Consider the following 14,893-nt stretch of genomic DNA (forward strand, 5'->3'; position numbering starts at 1 on the left):
TCAATAAATTTTTTCGTCCCAGACTTATAGACAAATTGTTGGATACAGAGACAAATCTATATATTGAAGCACTACAGTTTTTCACAGTTTGCTGTCAGTATAGTTTCATACCAGCATCATCAGGATCCTTCTTGTGTGTTCAGAATGAGAGCTATTAAAAATACCATTTATACGTGTGAATGAGTAGATGAAGGACTTGCCTTATTTCAGAGTGGTGCCTTATGTTGAACTGTGTGTTACACTTGAGAAAGATAACCATTATGTTTGCAATCAGGTTTGTGAGTGGAGCCTGAATCTTTGCAAGATGGCTATATACAGAAGGACATAGCTATAAAGTAACTACTGCTGATGAGAATAAAAAGTGTATACACAGAACGTGTCAGACATATTTAATATCCTCCACCATTATGTGTTCAAAACCTTAGATTCTGGCACGCAGATATATTGACCTGTTCAGTCAGTGGCAAGACTTCAATATCAAGATTACTCTACTTCAAGGTCTAATATTTTGTTTGCCTTGGTTTTGATCAATATTAACCTCCTGGGTCAATAAATCTTGATACTAGCCTCAAGAGGAGTCATTATCTTTCATAGAAAATGATTATTTCTCAGTTAAATCCTACATTTAATTTTCCTGTAATCCATCTCTTTCATCCTCACACGTTTAACAATTCTTCTTCTGAATAAAATACACTCTAAAATATCTTGGGCACTGCAGATTTTAAATTTCTAATTAGCAGCTGCCATAAGATTTTCAATTCTTTGATGCATTTGGACTCCACTGTTGTAACCATCTCCTTTTTTTGCTTATAGCATGCAGGAAAAATAGAAAAAAATTAAACTTGGATGTAATAGAAGGAGCCATGGAAATTATAGCTGTGAGTACGGATGTAAAAGATGTGTAAGACTGAGCCACTGTAGATATTAATGGTCAGGAAAGAAGTGAGTACCAGGAAAAGAACAGGTCAAGTGGCAGAATCTGGTATTCAGCTCTCAGATGAGAGGTTTATCTCTTGATTTTTACCGTGTGCGAGTCTCACCCTTGTGCTGCCAGTGCATTACTGGACACACATTTCAGAGCAAAGCCAAGGTAAATGAGCATAAACTGGATTCGAATCTCTGAATTCACACCAGCGTGCCTGAAGTCAGAGTCTGGATCCATTTGTTTCCTGTTTTTTCTTGGAGGATTAAAAGGGGCGTTTGTGGGCGACAGGAGCAAGAATTAGCTTTTTGGGCCCTTCAATCTCCCATTATCTCGGCGTTCATGAAATCCTTTGAATTCTCCCTCTGGGGACAGTCTCTGTGTTGTTTTTTCTCTGCCTCTACTAATGTAATGAAAAATTTTAAGCCTGTATCTACGGACGAAAGGAGACTCAAACAGTTGCTACAGTTGTGAAAGGTGTTAAACGTATTACTAGCTCAAAACCGATCTGAAAGCACTGTGTTTCATACATCCCCTTTCAAAACTCACAACACCCTACGTGCAGGCTTTTTATCTTTTCTTTAGTTGTGAAAAGGGCTGTCTCTCCCCTGCGGAGATGTGTATGTGGAGATAAAACAGTTCTCGAGCCAAAGGCTGCACTGTTTTAATCTCTGCTCAATAAAAAGCTTCATGGAGTTGAAACTTGTGTTTCTAGCAGAGGTTGCACGCATGTTAAAGACTAACGACCAGAATATCTCTAACTGAGGTTCTCTTCAATTTTCCTAACAACCTCATTAATGTTGAGAGTCCAAATAAGAGAAAAATGGATGTAAATACGGCGGTAAAAAGCCATGAGCTCTTCATCCAGCTCTCGTGACATGCTTGAGGCTGTAAAAGGGGAGAAGGAGGCAACGGCCTCACAAACTGCTGCGGCCTTTGGAGAAGGCTGGTGAAGGCAGCGCGGGGACACGACGACTGTCGAAAGAACCCGAGGGGAGATTTTGGGGGGATAACGGTAAGTAAGTGCGGATATTCGTTTGGGAAAGGCGGCGCGGAGGGCGCGGGCCGCGCTAGGCCGCGTCTCCAGGGCGGGCGCGTTGCTAGGGCGCCGCGTTGCTAGGGAGCGCCGCCCCGCCCCGCCCCGCCGCGCCGCGCGCCGCTGGCGTCCCAACATGGCGGCGGCGGGCGGCTGCGGGCCGCTGGCGCTGCTGCTGCTGCTGGCGGCGGCGGCGGGGGCGGCGGCGCGGCTGTACCGCGCCGGGGAGGACCCGCTGAGCGTGCTGGCGGCGGGCACGGTGCGGCGGGCGCTGCTCAACTCCTCGGCCGCCTGGGTGGTGCAGTTCTACAGCTCGTCGTGCGGCCACTGCGTCGCCTTCGCCCCCACCTGGCGGGCCCTGGCGGGGGACGTCAAAGGTGAGTCCCCGTCCCGTCCCGTCCCGTCCCGTCCCGTCCTGTCCCGTCCCGTCCCCGGTGAAGGGGCGCCGCCGTCCCCCGGCCCCGCTAACGGCCCTTCGGCCCCGGGGCGCCCCCGCGGCGAGGCCGTTTGTCCCCGCGGCGGTGCTGGCACCAGGACCCGGGTGGAGGGGTAGCGTGGGCCCTGCGCGGCGGCACCTCGTCACGCGTGGGGCACGGCGGTGCCTCACTGGGGGTCACGGCATGGCCCCGTCACATGTGGCAGCGCCTTGTCGTGTGTGGGGTGCGGCGGTGCCTCGCTGGGGGTCACGGCATGGCCCCGTCACACGTGATGTGCCTCCTCACACGTGTGTTATGGCAGTGCCTCATCACATATGGGTCACGTGTTGCGGTGCCTTGTGTGCAGGTCACGGCATGGCCTCATCGTGCACGGTGGTGCCTTGTTACACACGGTGGTGCCTTGTCACGCACGGGTCACAGCATTGCCTCATCACATGTAGTGGAGCCTCATTGCATGTGGGTCATGCCTGGGTTGTGGCATGACCTCGTCACACGTGGGTCACGTGTTGCAGTGCTTCATCACCCGCAGGTTGTGGCATGGCCTCGTCACGTGTGGCGGTACCTTGTCACACATGGGTCATGCATGGCGGTGCCTTATCACACACGTCATGGCACAGCCTTGTCACATACCATGCGTGACAAAGCTCCACTGTGGTACCCTGTCACACGCGAGTCATGAGAGTGCTTCGTCATGTGTGGGTCACCCTCTTTTTACTTCCCCCGTGATGGGCAAGGCCTTGCCACCCTGCCAGAATAGTACGCAGGGTGAAGCAAGGCATGGAAGATAGCGGCAGGGCTCCAAGTTAAAGGTTTCGGAAGCATCCAGGAATAAAATATCACTACCCCACAAACGTAGGCGGAAACGTACGCAGAGGTCAGCCGTAGAACTGCATGCAAAAGTCTCCATACGCGTTGCAGAGTGCAAGTGGATGCACTAAGGCCCAGGGGGTGTGTTTAGACTGTAAACTCTTTGAGGCAATGTTATTTTGTCTTTTGAATGTTTTGTAAAGAGACTAACCTATTTTAAAGGCTAAACCAAGTATAATAAAGATTGTGGCACTGGAGAGGCCATCTGTGTGCTTGGTTTATATCTTGCAAATACAATATCGCATGAATGCTCAAAGCGACCTCTAGACAGAAGGGGGAAAAGTGCTGGCAGGAAACAAGAGAAACATCAAAGCTAACTGGTGATCAGATTTTCAGGTTTGGCAAAAAGTTGCTTAAAAAGTGTATACTCTTGGTTTATACTGAGGGAGACTTGTGTTGCTGTGCCTAACTCTGCTCAGTTCTTTTTTCAGATGCTGAAGTGTTTTACTGTATTTGTAGATCTAGTGCAAGGGAAAAAACTGACCCTTCTGGTATCAGTTAAATTGAGTAACTATGGTGCGGAGAAGACTTGAGGTTGAATTTGTACAGGAAATGTTATGGTTAATATGGTGGCATGAAATGCTTTTTAAACTACTCTTCATCTAGCGTTTAACTCGAGAGAGATTTTTCGGTTTGTATGACAGAGTGAAGGCTCTGACACTCTTACATGTGAAAAAGTATCAACCTCGCTTAATGCTTACAAAATGCGGGTGCAGTTTCAGGTATACGTATTTTTGTATATGTGGAAATGGAGGCAAAATCCAGGCCTCACCCAAAATAGAACCTGACGTGTTTGTCACGCGCTGAAGAATGCTGACTGATGAGCAAAAATTCAAAAACCTATAAACACAGAACCATAGTGGTTTCCAAGCATTTCAGACACTCGTTACTTGCATGGTTTTTGTTTGTCATAGCAGAAGCTTTATTTTTGGTTTCTTTGAATAAGCTTGTGTAACATTTTCACTTTTTGATTTGATTTGCTTGTGGCCAAAAGACTATTACATTTTAGCTCCCCTTTTTTTGTTTTGTTTTGAAGAAACGTGAGAAAAAGATGTTTGAATATGGCAGTGAAGAACATGAAAAGCCTGAACTCAACAGAAGTTTCGTCAGATAAGAAAGGGACATGTTTCTACAGCAGCATAATACCTTTGTAGACAATATTTTTCATAACTTACAATGACTTCTTCAAATATATATATTTTTATTCTTGTTCATCTGCAGTTAGAACCAATCCAATCCTAAGGGTAGTAAACTTTCATCTGCAGTCAAGCTAACTGTGAATGATATTATGCACTTGGCCTTGAACTGGTTTCAGTAATACCATATACTCCTTAGTTATTAAGTTTTTATGAAGGCTTGCATTTAAAAAGTTGATTTTATGTTTGTGGACATTTGCACTACCAGCAAATGCAGTTGATTTGTGTAGTGTCATTTGCCCGCAAAATGTTTCCGTTTTAAAATCGGGATGAATGGATTTTAGTAGGAAACTGAGAATAGTCACACTTTTTATTGGTAGCTTCATCAGAAGAACATTTCACCCACTTATTCAGACTGTCTCAACATTTATTTTTCATAAATATTTTACTCATGTGGTAAGATGTTTGAGTATGCAGGCTCATCTATATTAGAAAATGATACCAAATTTGCAAGTTTAACTACAGTGATCTAGGAATTCAGTTACAGTGATGCAAGTCCTTTGTACAAATAGAAGACTTGCGTTAATACAGTTCATATGTAACTCAGGTAGCACTCAGGGAGATTCCTTGTGCTGTATCTCTTACCTCCCTTACTGAAGCTTCATAATGGAAAATAATACATCACAGTGCATATACCTGTTGGAGGGAATATACCAGGTTTATGCAGAGAAAAATGTCTTCCTAGAAATACATTGCGCCTGTTATGTTGGTATTCTGTAGCATTTTTAAATAGTAGATTTGACTAACTTGCTGCATTTCCAGTTTTTCCAATATGTTTGTGTGATGTGTTGGAACTTCTTTAGCATAAGCAGAAGTAGTTCTGGTTAAAATAATGTCACTGGTCTACCTCTTTCATGTAGTTTATGAGTTATTGAAATTATTTTGAGTCTCTAGCATAACCTCTCTCAGAAACTTTATCCTTAGTTTACATATGTTATGAACCTCCAGTATGTTTAAACTTTTTGCTCAAATTTGACAAATTTTTTCCTGTGAAGAATGCTATGCTGCTTGTTTTGCTCTGTTGTAATGCAGTGTAACAAAATCCATATAGTGGGTTTTTTTTTTTTTTTTTTTTTTTTTTTTTTTTTTTGCATTTTTTTTTTTTTTTTTTTTTTTTTTTTTTTTTTTTTTTTTTGCCCCCTGTTTTCAGCCTGCAATCATTAAAATCTAGGCCATGTTACAGGACACTTCAGAAATACTAATGCTATTTTAAAATAGAATGGTCAGCAGCATTTTTAAAAAAAAATAGGCTACAGTGCCACTATAAATGTATACGCTCTAGGCTGTGCACTGCAGAAGTAGGACTGACATATCCTTTAGAAACGAAAAGCTCCTTTTTAAGCAGAAGGGGATGCTAAGCAACGCATATCCCAGCTGGTGCTCTTTAACCCACGTATTTAGCTAGCGATGGGTTTGCATTGTTGTAGAGCAGGCTATTTGCATTAGGTTTATAGTGCTTCTATTCATTGTGTGGAGGAGGATCAAGACAGGTGGAAAAGGGAGGAGGAGTGGTGTAAGTTGAATGAGATAAATACTGAGAAGCCAAACTTTCTTTTTATTTTGCATTTTATTTGATAAAATACTGTTGTATCTTTTGTGTTCATGTGAATACATGCCCATCTGCTAGAATGCTTGTAGTTGCCACTGGTGCCTGTTCAGCTGCTGGCATGTTCAGTACAACTGAAATTCTCAATCAGCTGCTCCATCCTTCTTCAAAGACAAATAAAGGTCAAGCTAAATTTCAAAAGCAGAAATACTTAAACTCTGTGGCTATTGCTATGAAACATTTAAAAAGGAAACATTCAGTGATGTCCCATATAAAATATGTAGCCCTTCAGTTAAAACTCGGATATTTTTAAATACATCTCATGTATTCTTGAACTGTACAAAAAAAATTAGACAGCTTTCAAGAGACAGCATGTGAGCCTTGGAGTGCCTGATTGGGGACTGTGCGATTCTGAAGGCCTCTGAGAAAATTGCAAGCTCGTTAAAAGCAAGTCTGTGTTAAAATCAACTATGATACAAGATGTGTGAAATTTATAGTTATGTAATTGACAGCCATATGGATGGATAACTGTTGGATTCATCTTGTAAAATAAGCATGCAGAGTGAATTTAACTGAATAAGCTTGACTGATGCAGGAAGCTGGAGAATACAACACTGTACCTTGCAAGTGTTGGATTGGCCCCTATTTCATCTGCTTGGATTCTATAAAATGTCTTAAGTCCAGAAAATGTTGCATTGTGTGTTGGGATTTTTTTTTTATTTAATTTATTGAAAATGCTGAGGCAACTAAGAAAAATGGAGAGGTTTTAGTTATGTTAAAAATCAGTAGATCATATTACTGTTGAGGATAGAAATGAATAATGAGTGAGGATCAAACCAATGTGCTTCTTTTTTTAATATCATTGAAATCTATGGGAGTTCTGTTGTTGATTTCCATGGGAACCAGTCTAATCTATCAGCTAAGATCCACGATCGCTTCTGCTGAAAATGGAATGATATCTTTCTTTTCAGATTGGGAATCTGCAATCAGAATTGGTGTGCTGGATTGTGGGGAAGAAGAGAACTACGAGACATGTAAAGAATATGGTATTCACTATTATCCAACTTTTAGGGTAAGTGGCATGATATATTGCATTATGTAAATGATACGTGTTTTATAGTAATTAGAACCATAACAAATATATTCACCCAGAGCATTACATGTAACTGTTGTTCTTCAGCTGGGATTTTTCTTTGGATTTGCAGACAAAACTGCAGAGTTGATAAAAGCTGATTTCAGGTTCTTTTTGCTGAGTGAAATAGCTGATGCAGTCGTCTAGAATAGTAATGCAGTCCTCAGATCTGAATCTGAAAACTTTTTACTGAAAGAAGATATCGTTCTAGAAAGCAGTATATTGTTACATGTACATAACAACCAGTTGTAACATATTTGTTAGATAACAATTTGTGTAAATAACCATCTTAGATGCAAATGTTCATGCTTTTAATAATGTTTTCAGTTGTGATATATGAAAGTAAATATAGTAGATTGAAACTGCATCATGGAATCGCCCAATTTCATGAACATGTGTTCCATTAAAAAACGTAGCCTGGATTAATCCTTCACTATTTTTCTTACTAATTTCAAAATTCACTTAAACTGACTTTTGAAAGTGATCTAGTGTTTGCCAAAAGAATCTAGAATTGTTCATTTTCAGGTCTAAGTGCAATTTTTAACTTCTCTATCTTTGCCGATCTGTATAATTATTATCTGTAAGAGTTAAAAGAAAGTGATGGATGGATGGAACTCAGTAAGTTTTGTTATAATAGGAAAGGAAATGGTAGAAGTTTTACTGTAGAAGCTATGAAGTTCTACCCAGATAGAGAAAGCAATGGTGGGTTTGGGTTTTGGTTTTCTTTTTTTCCCCCTTTAAAGCTGTGGGGGTAAATTGTAATGTACTCTTTATTAGACACTGAATGTTTTCTATTTTATTTTTTATAGCAGAGGGCAGTCATGCTCCATTATATGCCATGTTTTAACCACTGGAGGGAGTTGAGAAATATGTGAATAGTGTTCTAAGCATATCCATAGTTGGTGGTACTGATCTGGTAATCATTAGTTCAGGTTAATGTTTGCAGTCACAAATCAGTATATGGTGTTGAATACTATGTTTTTTTCAAAATGCTTCTGAAATATTTTTAGAAAAAGATCTATAAGGAACTTATATAATGATAGGAGTTTTTTCCTCTAAAAGTTGGTTTGATTGTTGAATTAGCATTTCTACGGGTATGTATGAGCTATCCTCATACATGTTGGTTGTGAAGTGGGTCTTTGAACTCATAGGCTAAAAGAAACCTGTCTTCTGTACAGATAGCTAGATAGAAATGTTGTGTAATTAGAGCTGTAACAAGTAAAAGCTCTTGAAAGCCATTTTTGCCCCTAAACTGAGCTATTGTCTCGTGCAGTGAGTTGTTTTCAAAGGAATACTTTTTTTTTTTTCTCCTGCATAGTACTTCAAAGCATTTACAAAGCAGTTTACAACTGGAGAAAATTATAAAGGTAAGAATATCCTGCTCTAAGAAATCTCCGAAGCATGTATCCCATCGCTCAGGAATATGTCATACAATAAGCAAAATCCCTTTACCTGTCAATTAATTTAAACATCTAGAGATAGAATGGACATTGAATAGCTCTTTAGGATGTGACATTACAAGTGCTGTATGAAAATGAAATGTCAGGCAGATTTTTAGGCAGATAAAGCATAGACATTTGTTCAAGAACTTAGGCCTCACACTCCTCATGTTCAGAAATGTAGTTTTTAATTTTTACAAATGGTTAGATCGTTTTTTGTAATTCATTTAAACAAAATGCATCTCACCAGCATGATATTCCATTTGCTGAGTCCTGACCCTGATGCTTTTTTGATCCATTAGCCACTTTCCAGGCATCCTGAATCTCATTGGGAAAACCTCTATTCAGATGCTGACTAACTGAAAACAGGCTTATCCTGTGTGTCTGACAGGATCACAGCTTGAAGTGGTTTGTCTGTGAACAAAAGTAATGTTGTCTTTTCCAATGGATTAACATTTAAAAGGCCAGAGGTCAGAAGAGAGACCACCTGCACCATTAGCGCTTCATGTAGAATTAGACTATAATTGTACCTGTTACTTTTGGCATTTGTGAGAGCTTCTACATTTTATTTGCTTTAAAAGAAATAACTTAAAATATCCTCACACTTCACTTATTTGCTTTTATTGCTGTGTGGCTTAGTAACCTCACCTGGCCGATTTGGTAAGAATGGTACACCTGTGCAGTTTTTAATGCATGATAAATGTCTTTATGGCAAAAAAGCTGCTGAAGTCTCCCACTACAAGTATTGCAAAAATAAACACAGACTTAGAATGAAGCATTGTTTGAAGAGAAAATCAGCAAGGCAGGCAGATGGTTAGGCTTGGAAAAGTCTTGAGGTGTTTTTAATTTTGGGGTAGGATGGCAGCTCTTAAATACCATCTTGCCTCCACATTAAAATGGAATCCTAAGATTAAATTCTTACTCCCTGTTCTTAAGCCAAATAGTATTGCCTGGTTTTTTTAAACCAAAATTGAAAATAAAAACCTAACCCACAAAAGCATGCAAATGTGTGAGGATCTGCATATGAGTCTGTTTTTCCCTGTTTTCTGAATAGTGTTATGGGTGGTTTGGGGGGGATTATTTTGTTTTTTTTCTTTTTTTGTAACCTGTATTCAGCAGGAGCAGATCGTGAGCTGCAAACAGTTCGCCAGATGATGATTGACTTCTTACAGAACCATTCTCAAGAGTTGAGACCACCTGCTTGCCCGCCCTTGGATCCAGTTTCGTAAGTTCCTTGTTTAAAACACAACTGGTTACGCTAATTAAATAAAACGTAAAAAGACTTGTAAAAGTACGGTTTTATACGATTATTAGTTCTGCTACAAGATGATTAAAGGAAATTGCATCAGTAACAATGAGATTATTACATTCTACTGTGCTAAATGGCTTTTCTCTTCTTAAAAGGTCCAGTGATATTACTTCTCTTTTTGACAAGAGTAGCCCTCATTATACTGCCATCGTGTTTGAAAGTAATAGCTCCTATGTTGGACGAGAGGTAATATATGACTTACGAATGACAAAATTAATGTAAATGAATGTTATCAATAACATGGCTGAGTTTTATATTATTTAGCCCAGCAAGAATATTTGTGATTATAGGACCAGATTAAAGAGGAGATGAAAAGAAGATCATGCACATTTGAGATATCAGGAAGTCAAGTAATGACATAAGGCTTTAAAGTTGCATTCAGTCACACAAAGAAACTTGCTTAAAATTGAGCATGATGTCATGTTAACTTCTTCCTTTCATGCATTACTGGAAAAATAGTTAATCAATTTCATTGTTAGAGCAATTCTTTTGAGTCTCAAGATTTGGAAGATCACAAGAAAAATATTGTCAGATTATACATGACTTATTCTTTTTTTACTGCTAGAGAACTATTCATAATACTTGTTCTTCTGGGCAGCTTTTGTGATTTCAACTCTTTATAATAATCTAAAATATCTGGTTCCTATTCTTTGCCTACAGGTCTTAAGAAATGTTATGCTGTCGTCCTAATTTAGAGAATAAATATTTTCACGGATCTGAGGCACTGAGGAAGTGAAAGTCTTTGTTTTTTTTGACTCCTTCCTCCCCCCCAGTAAAATATTCGATTTGGCATTATATCAGCACCTAATGAGCCTGCTGTTAGCTTGGGCACCTGTTACTTTTCTCTTGCTGCCAAAATTTAGGATAAGTAAAGAAAATAAATTGCATAATTATCTAGGCATAATCTGTGTAGAAACATCGAGCGTCTGTGAAATGCTTCTAATTAGATTTGATGCTGAGATGGCCCAGTTGTATAAGTGGAGGAGGGTGTACTGCCAAAACTGGAAATCACTTTGAGAAGCAGACTGCTTCCAGACATTTGTTTCTGGAAACTGCTGTGTTGATACAAGTGGGCCTTACTGAAAAGAAGAAAGGTGATGAACATAAGTCTTCAGTATTTTATCACGCTCTCTTTAATTTTATTACCCTCTGCTATGGGGAAAGCTCAGTGTCATCTGAATAACAGAAAATAGAATTTGCTTTCAGGCAGAGAAATATTTGCTAATGTTATGTAGTATTTTAGCTTTATAGGACATCTTGGGGAAATAGAAAAGAACATCAGGTTTTCAAGTTTACAGTATATGTAAGGCAATATGGACAAACTTAGTAGAAGTCTCAGCAGCTGAAGAAAGAAAAGCCATGTGTTTAACATTGATGGGAAGAAAGAAGAGGCTTTTAAAATACAAGTTTGAAAGTGAGGGAAAGCATAGCAAAGATAATATTCACCCAAAAGGGAGAAGCATAGTGGAAACTTTGAAACTAGGAACAGTAAAAAAATATAGAAGAGGGAGAAGAGGGGTAAAAGTAAAAGAAGGACAAGTAGAAACGTAAGAAGAGTCTGAAACCTGGAAGGTTCTGTAGGTAAGAATGGAGCATTTGACCTGGTAATGGAAGAGCATAAACTAATGTACAGATCTGAGGAGTGCAGTTATTAAAACAGCAAAAGAGTATTGCCTTTAGCAGTGGGATCTTCAAGGATTTAAGAAGGGAAGGAATGAGAGTTTAGTGTGGTTTCTTGGGGTTTTTTTGTTTGTTTGGGGAGGGGTTTGAACAAATCTTCACTGCTTTAACTGAGTCATCATATTCATAGGTGCAACTTTGTAGTTGGCAAAGAACTTTGATAGTTGAATCCTGGCAAATCTTGGAGGCATCTTCATGTTACCACTCTCTTCTGCCTCCTACACCCTTTGCTGGAGTTTACACCTTGCAAAGAATGTGTGCCCACTCCAGCTGCTCCAGTGCAAAAGCCCAGCATCAGGTTTAAACAGCTGAGGAAGATTGGTTTGAGCTAAGATGCTGGACTATGGACTGGAACTTTTGAGGTATGGGCACTATATTCCAATCGGCAGTCTCTGCTGTGGGGTTGGTAAACAAAAAGAGCTGGATGAACAGCTAGGTGCTGTGACACCACTGATTACACCGAATGATCTGACAGGGCTTGTCAGGCAAAGCCTTAACTTATGTAAGCCCTTGATTGTCTCTAAGTCATGGACTTCGACATCAGAATGCCATAAGCAGTGGGACCAAATAAATGTTTCTTCACTACCTGAAAATTTACCTTTAAACACTTTATATATATAACATGAAACATACACCTGTTGGTTCCTGTGAAATATCCTCTGGGCTATTTTGAAGTTTATGAGGACATTTTATCATTCATTCATTCTCATGTTTTCTTCAGATGTTAGACTTAAAAGGGAAAAGATCAGGGTAGAACAAGAAAAAGATAGAAGGCGGGAATAAATCATTTCCAGAGAAGAGTAAATCTTCAACAGAAATTGTTAGTGTCCAGAGAATGCTAATAAATGCACTTTCTTGGTGAACAGTTTAATGATACTCTTAAAGGATGATGCACTTCACCTATTTACCTGTCTTGTTCTACAAGATTGGATATTCCTTGTGCAATGTATAATTCATGTTTTTTCATTACCCAGGTTATCTTAGACTTGATTCAGTATGAAAACATTGTGGTAAAGAGAGCATTGAATTCTGATAAGCCTTTTCTAGAGAAACTTGGTATTACCTCTGTCCCTTCATGCTATCTGTTGCATCCAAATGGATCCCATGGATTAATTAACATGTAAGTAGTTATCTGTCCCTGAGAGATGTGTGCTGCTTTAAGGGATTCACTTAAGCTATAACAGTTGCTGTAACTTACTTTGTATGAAAGGAAGCTATTTTATAACCTTTTTGTTTATATTTATATAATGACATTGTATCTTAGCATGTAACTGATACATTGTACTGATTGAAGTTGTCTGCTCCCTTTCTTTGTCTTTGAAAATTGTCCATCCTGAGCACTATTTAGACATTTCTCCCATTGGCTCTATGGACAATAATCGTATTTAATGGTTTTGTTACACAGTTTGCTGTTTGTGGCTGCTTATAATACACCGATACGGAGTAAGCCAGTGGAAGTTAGATTTTACCATATGGGAGGAAAGGCCAGCCAAAATGGCATGGGCAGTTAATTATAACCCTTGTGATGTTTGTCTGCAGAAACAAGTTTATACTTCTGACAAAATTCTTTTGTGATAGAGGCAATTTTGAAGGTTTTCTAAGTAGAAAAAGAAGCTCAAGGCCAATGTTGATATTCAGAGTTGCGATATGCTGTTAGCAATGTGCTGGTAGTTTTTAATGAACCATTTAATATTCTTATCTTTTTTTAATAAGAGACCCAATATTACTTTTGTTTACCACTATTGCCAGTTCGTAGCTTTAACCTATTACTGTGGTAGTTCTGAAAAGAAAATACTTCAGAATAAAAGTGAAAAAACTAATGAATTATCAAAGCTCTAAAAAAACCCCAAAACCTGCTCCCAGGTCAAAATATTTGTTCCATGTGAACATTGCCTGCATAGGGTGAACTGACATGATCTGAATTTTTGTGAATGTGACATGTTTTTCTTATTTTGAATGGAATTTCAAGCCACGAATCCAAATTATTTTTTATTATTGCTGTTCCTAAACTGAAGAGTGTTTCATTTCACTTTGTATCAAAATATAACACCTTTTACCAGAATTGTAAAACAGAAAACAAAGCAAAGATTTTTATTTCAAAAATGTACTAATTTACTTTGACTGTTCAGTTAGTTTGAGATAATCTTGAAATAATCTTTACTTTGTCGCTTTATATGCAGTTTGAAGCCTCTACGGTCTTTCTTTTCTTCATATTTAAAGTCACTGCCAGGTGTAAGAAGAAAACTTCTTTTGCCACTTCAGCTACCTATAAAGGAAAACAAAGAAGAGAACACAGAAATCAAGGTGTGGAAAGAGTTTGATAAGTAAGTTGATACCCTTGATTTTCAGATTAATGCTTGTTTATTAAAATTTGCTTGCACTTTATTCTTGCCATGTGGGAAGCTGTACCATAATATGTTACAAAATCTTAGTGTAGTTGAAAACTTCATTCAACTCAAGATACATCACTTGGGATGGAATAGGTTGGTCACGACCTAATGATCTGCAATCTTCCGCTCAGCAAAATTAAATACTTTCATGTTTAATATTGGAGAAATGATGACATCAAGCAGAAAGCATTGCTTTCAGCTGTTGCTTCAACTTATCCATTTCTCAGTGTATTCAGGTAACACTGGTGAATTAATTCAGTTCCAAGCAAGAAGCAAGGAGACAGCTTCTACTAACTGAAGGTAACCTAGCAATCATGACTGGTGTTCCGAATGTTTCAGAGGTGGCATGATTGGGGCATTTTAGTATTTGGTTTTTGACAGCAAATATCTGCACTGCTATGGAAGGAAAGTTTTTTTAGAAAGTATTTTTAACTACTTAATTGATGTAAAAATACCAAGGACTCATCAACCAGTACCTGAAATATATAGATCACTGACTTAAATTGTTGGAAAACTTCAGCAAGTAAATCAGTGTCCCAGAAAAAAGTAAATAGTAAAATAACAATGAACTGTAACTCATTTCTACAGAAAACAAGAATTCTATGTGTGTATGGTAGTGAGGCAGTGTCCACTAGAAAGCGCATGGAAAATGCTAATGTAATAGAAAACCCTCAAGTCACCAGAAAAGACATTTATCATACCAAATCCAGTAAGGTTTATCTTTACCCTCTTTCTCTCTTGGAGAGAAGGATACAAGGGCTTTGCAGAGAGGTAATCCCTCAGGTCTTTAGATGGAAAAGATGTAGGACTGAGTGCTTTCATGTCATACTTATTTTCATTTCATGAAGGCTATTAGTGTCATTTTCTTTCAACAACAATAATAAGAAAATATTTTATGTAGAACATTGTTATCAAAACAGCCTAGTTAAATTGAGCTGC

General features: G+C 38.9%; 1 protein-coding gene across 1 annotated transcript in view; it reads left to right on the plus strand.

The window, feature by feature from the left end:
• The first annotated feature begins 2,094 nt into the window (after positions 1–2,094).
• Positions 2,095–14,893, plus strand: part of QSOX2 (quiescin sulfhydryl oxidase 2) — a 28,155-nt gene continuing 15,356 nt past the window's right edge. Inside the window, exons 1-7 of the mRNA XM_026062076.1 lie at positions 2,095–2,335; positions 6,976–7,076; positions 8,455–8,503; positions 9,692–9,800; positions 9,980–10,070; positions 12,539–12,684; positions 13,745–13,888. Coding sequence (XP_025917861.1) covers positions 2,095–2,335; positions 6,976–7,076; positions 8,455–8,503; positions 9,692–9,800; positions 9,980–10,070; positions 12,539–12,684; positions 13,745–13,888 — 881 coding nt within the window. The remainder of the gene's footprint in view (positions 2,336–6,975; positions 7,077–8,454; positions 8,504–9,691; positions 9,801–9,979; positions 10,071–12,538; positions 12,685–13,744; positions 13,889–14,893) is intronic.

The sequence above is a fragment of the Apteryx rowi genome, unplaced genomic scaffold, assembly GCF_003343035.1.
Source record: "Apteryx rowi isolate R43461 unplaced genomic scaffold, aptRow1 scaffold_19, whole genome shotgun sequence".
Taxonomy (NCBI): Eukaryota; Metazoa; Chordata; class Aves; order Apterygiformes; family Apterygidae; genus Apteryx; species Apteryx rowi.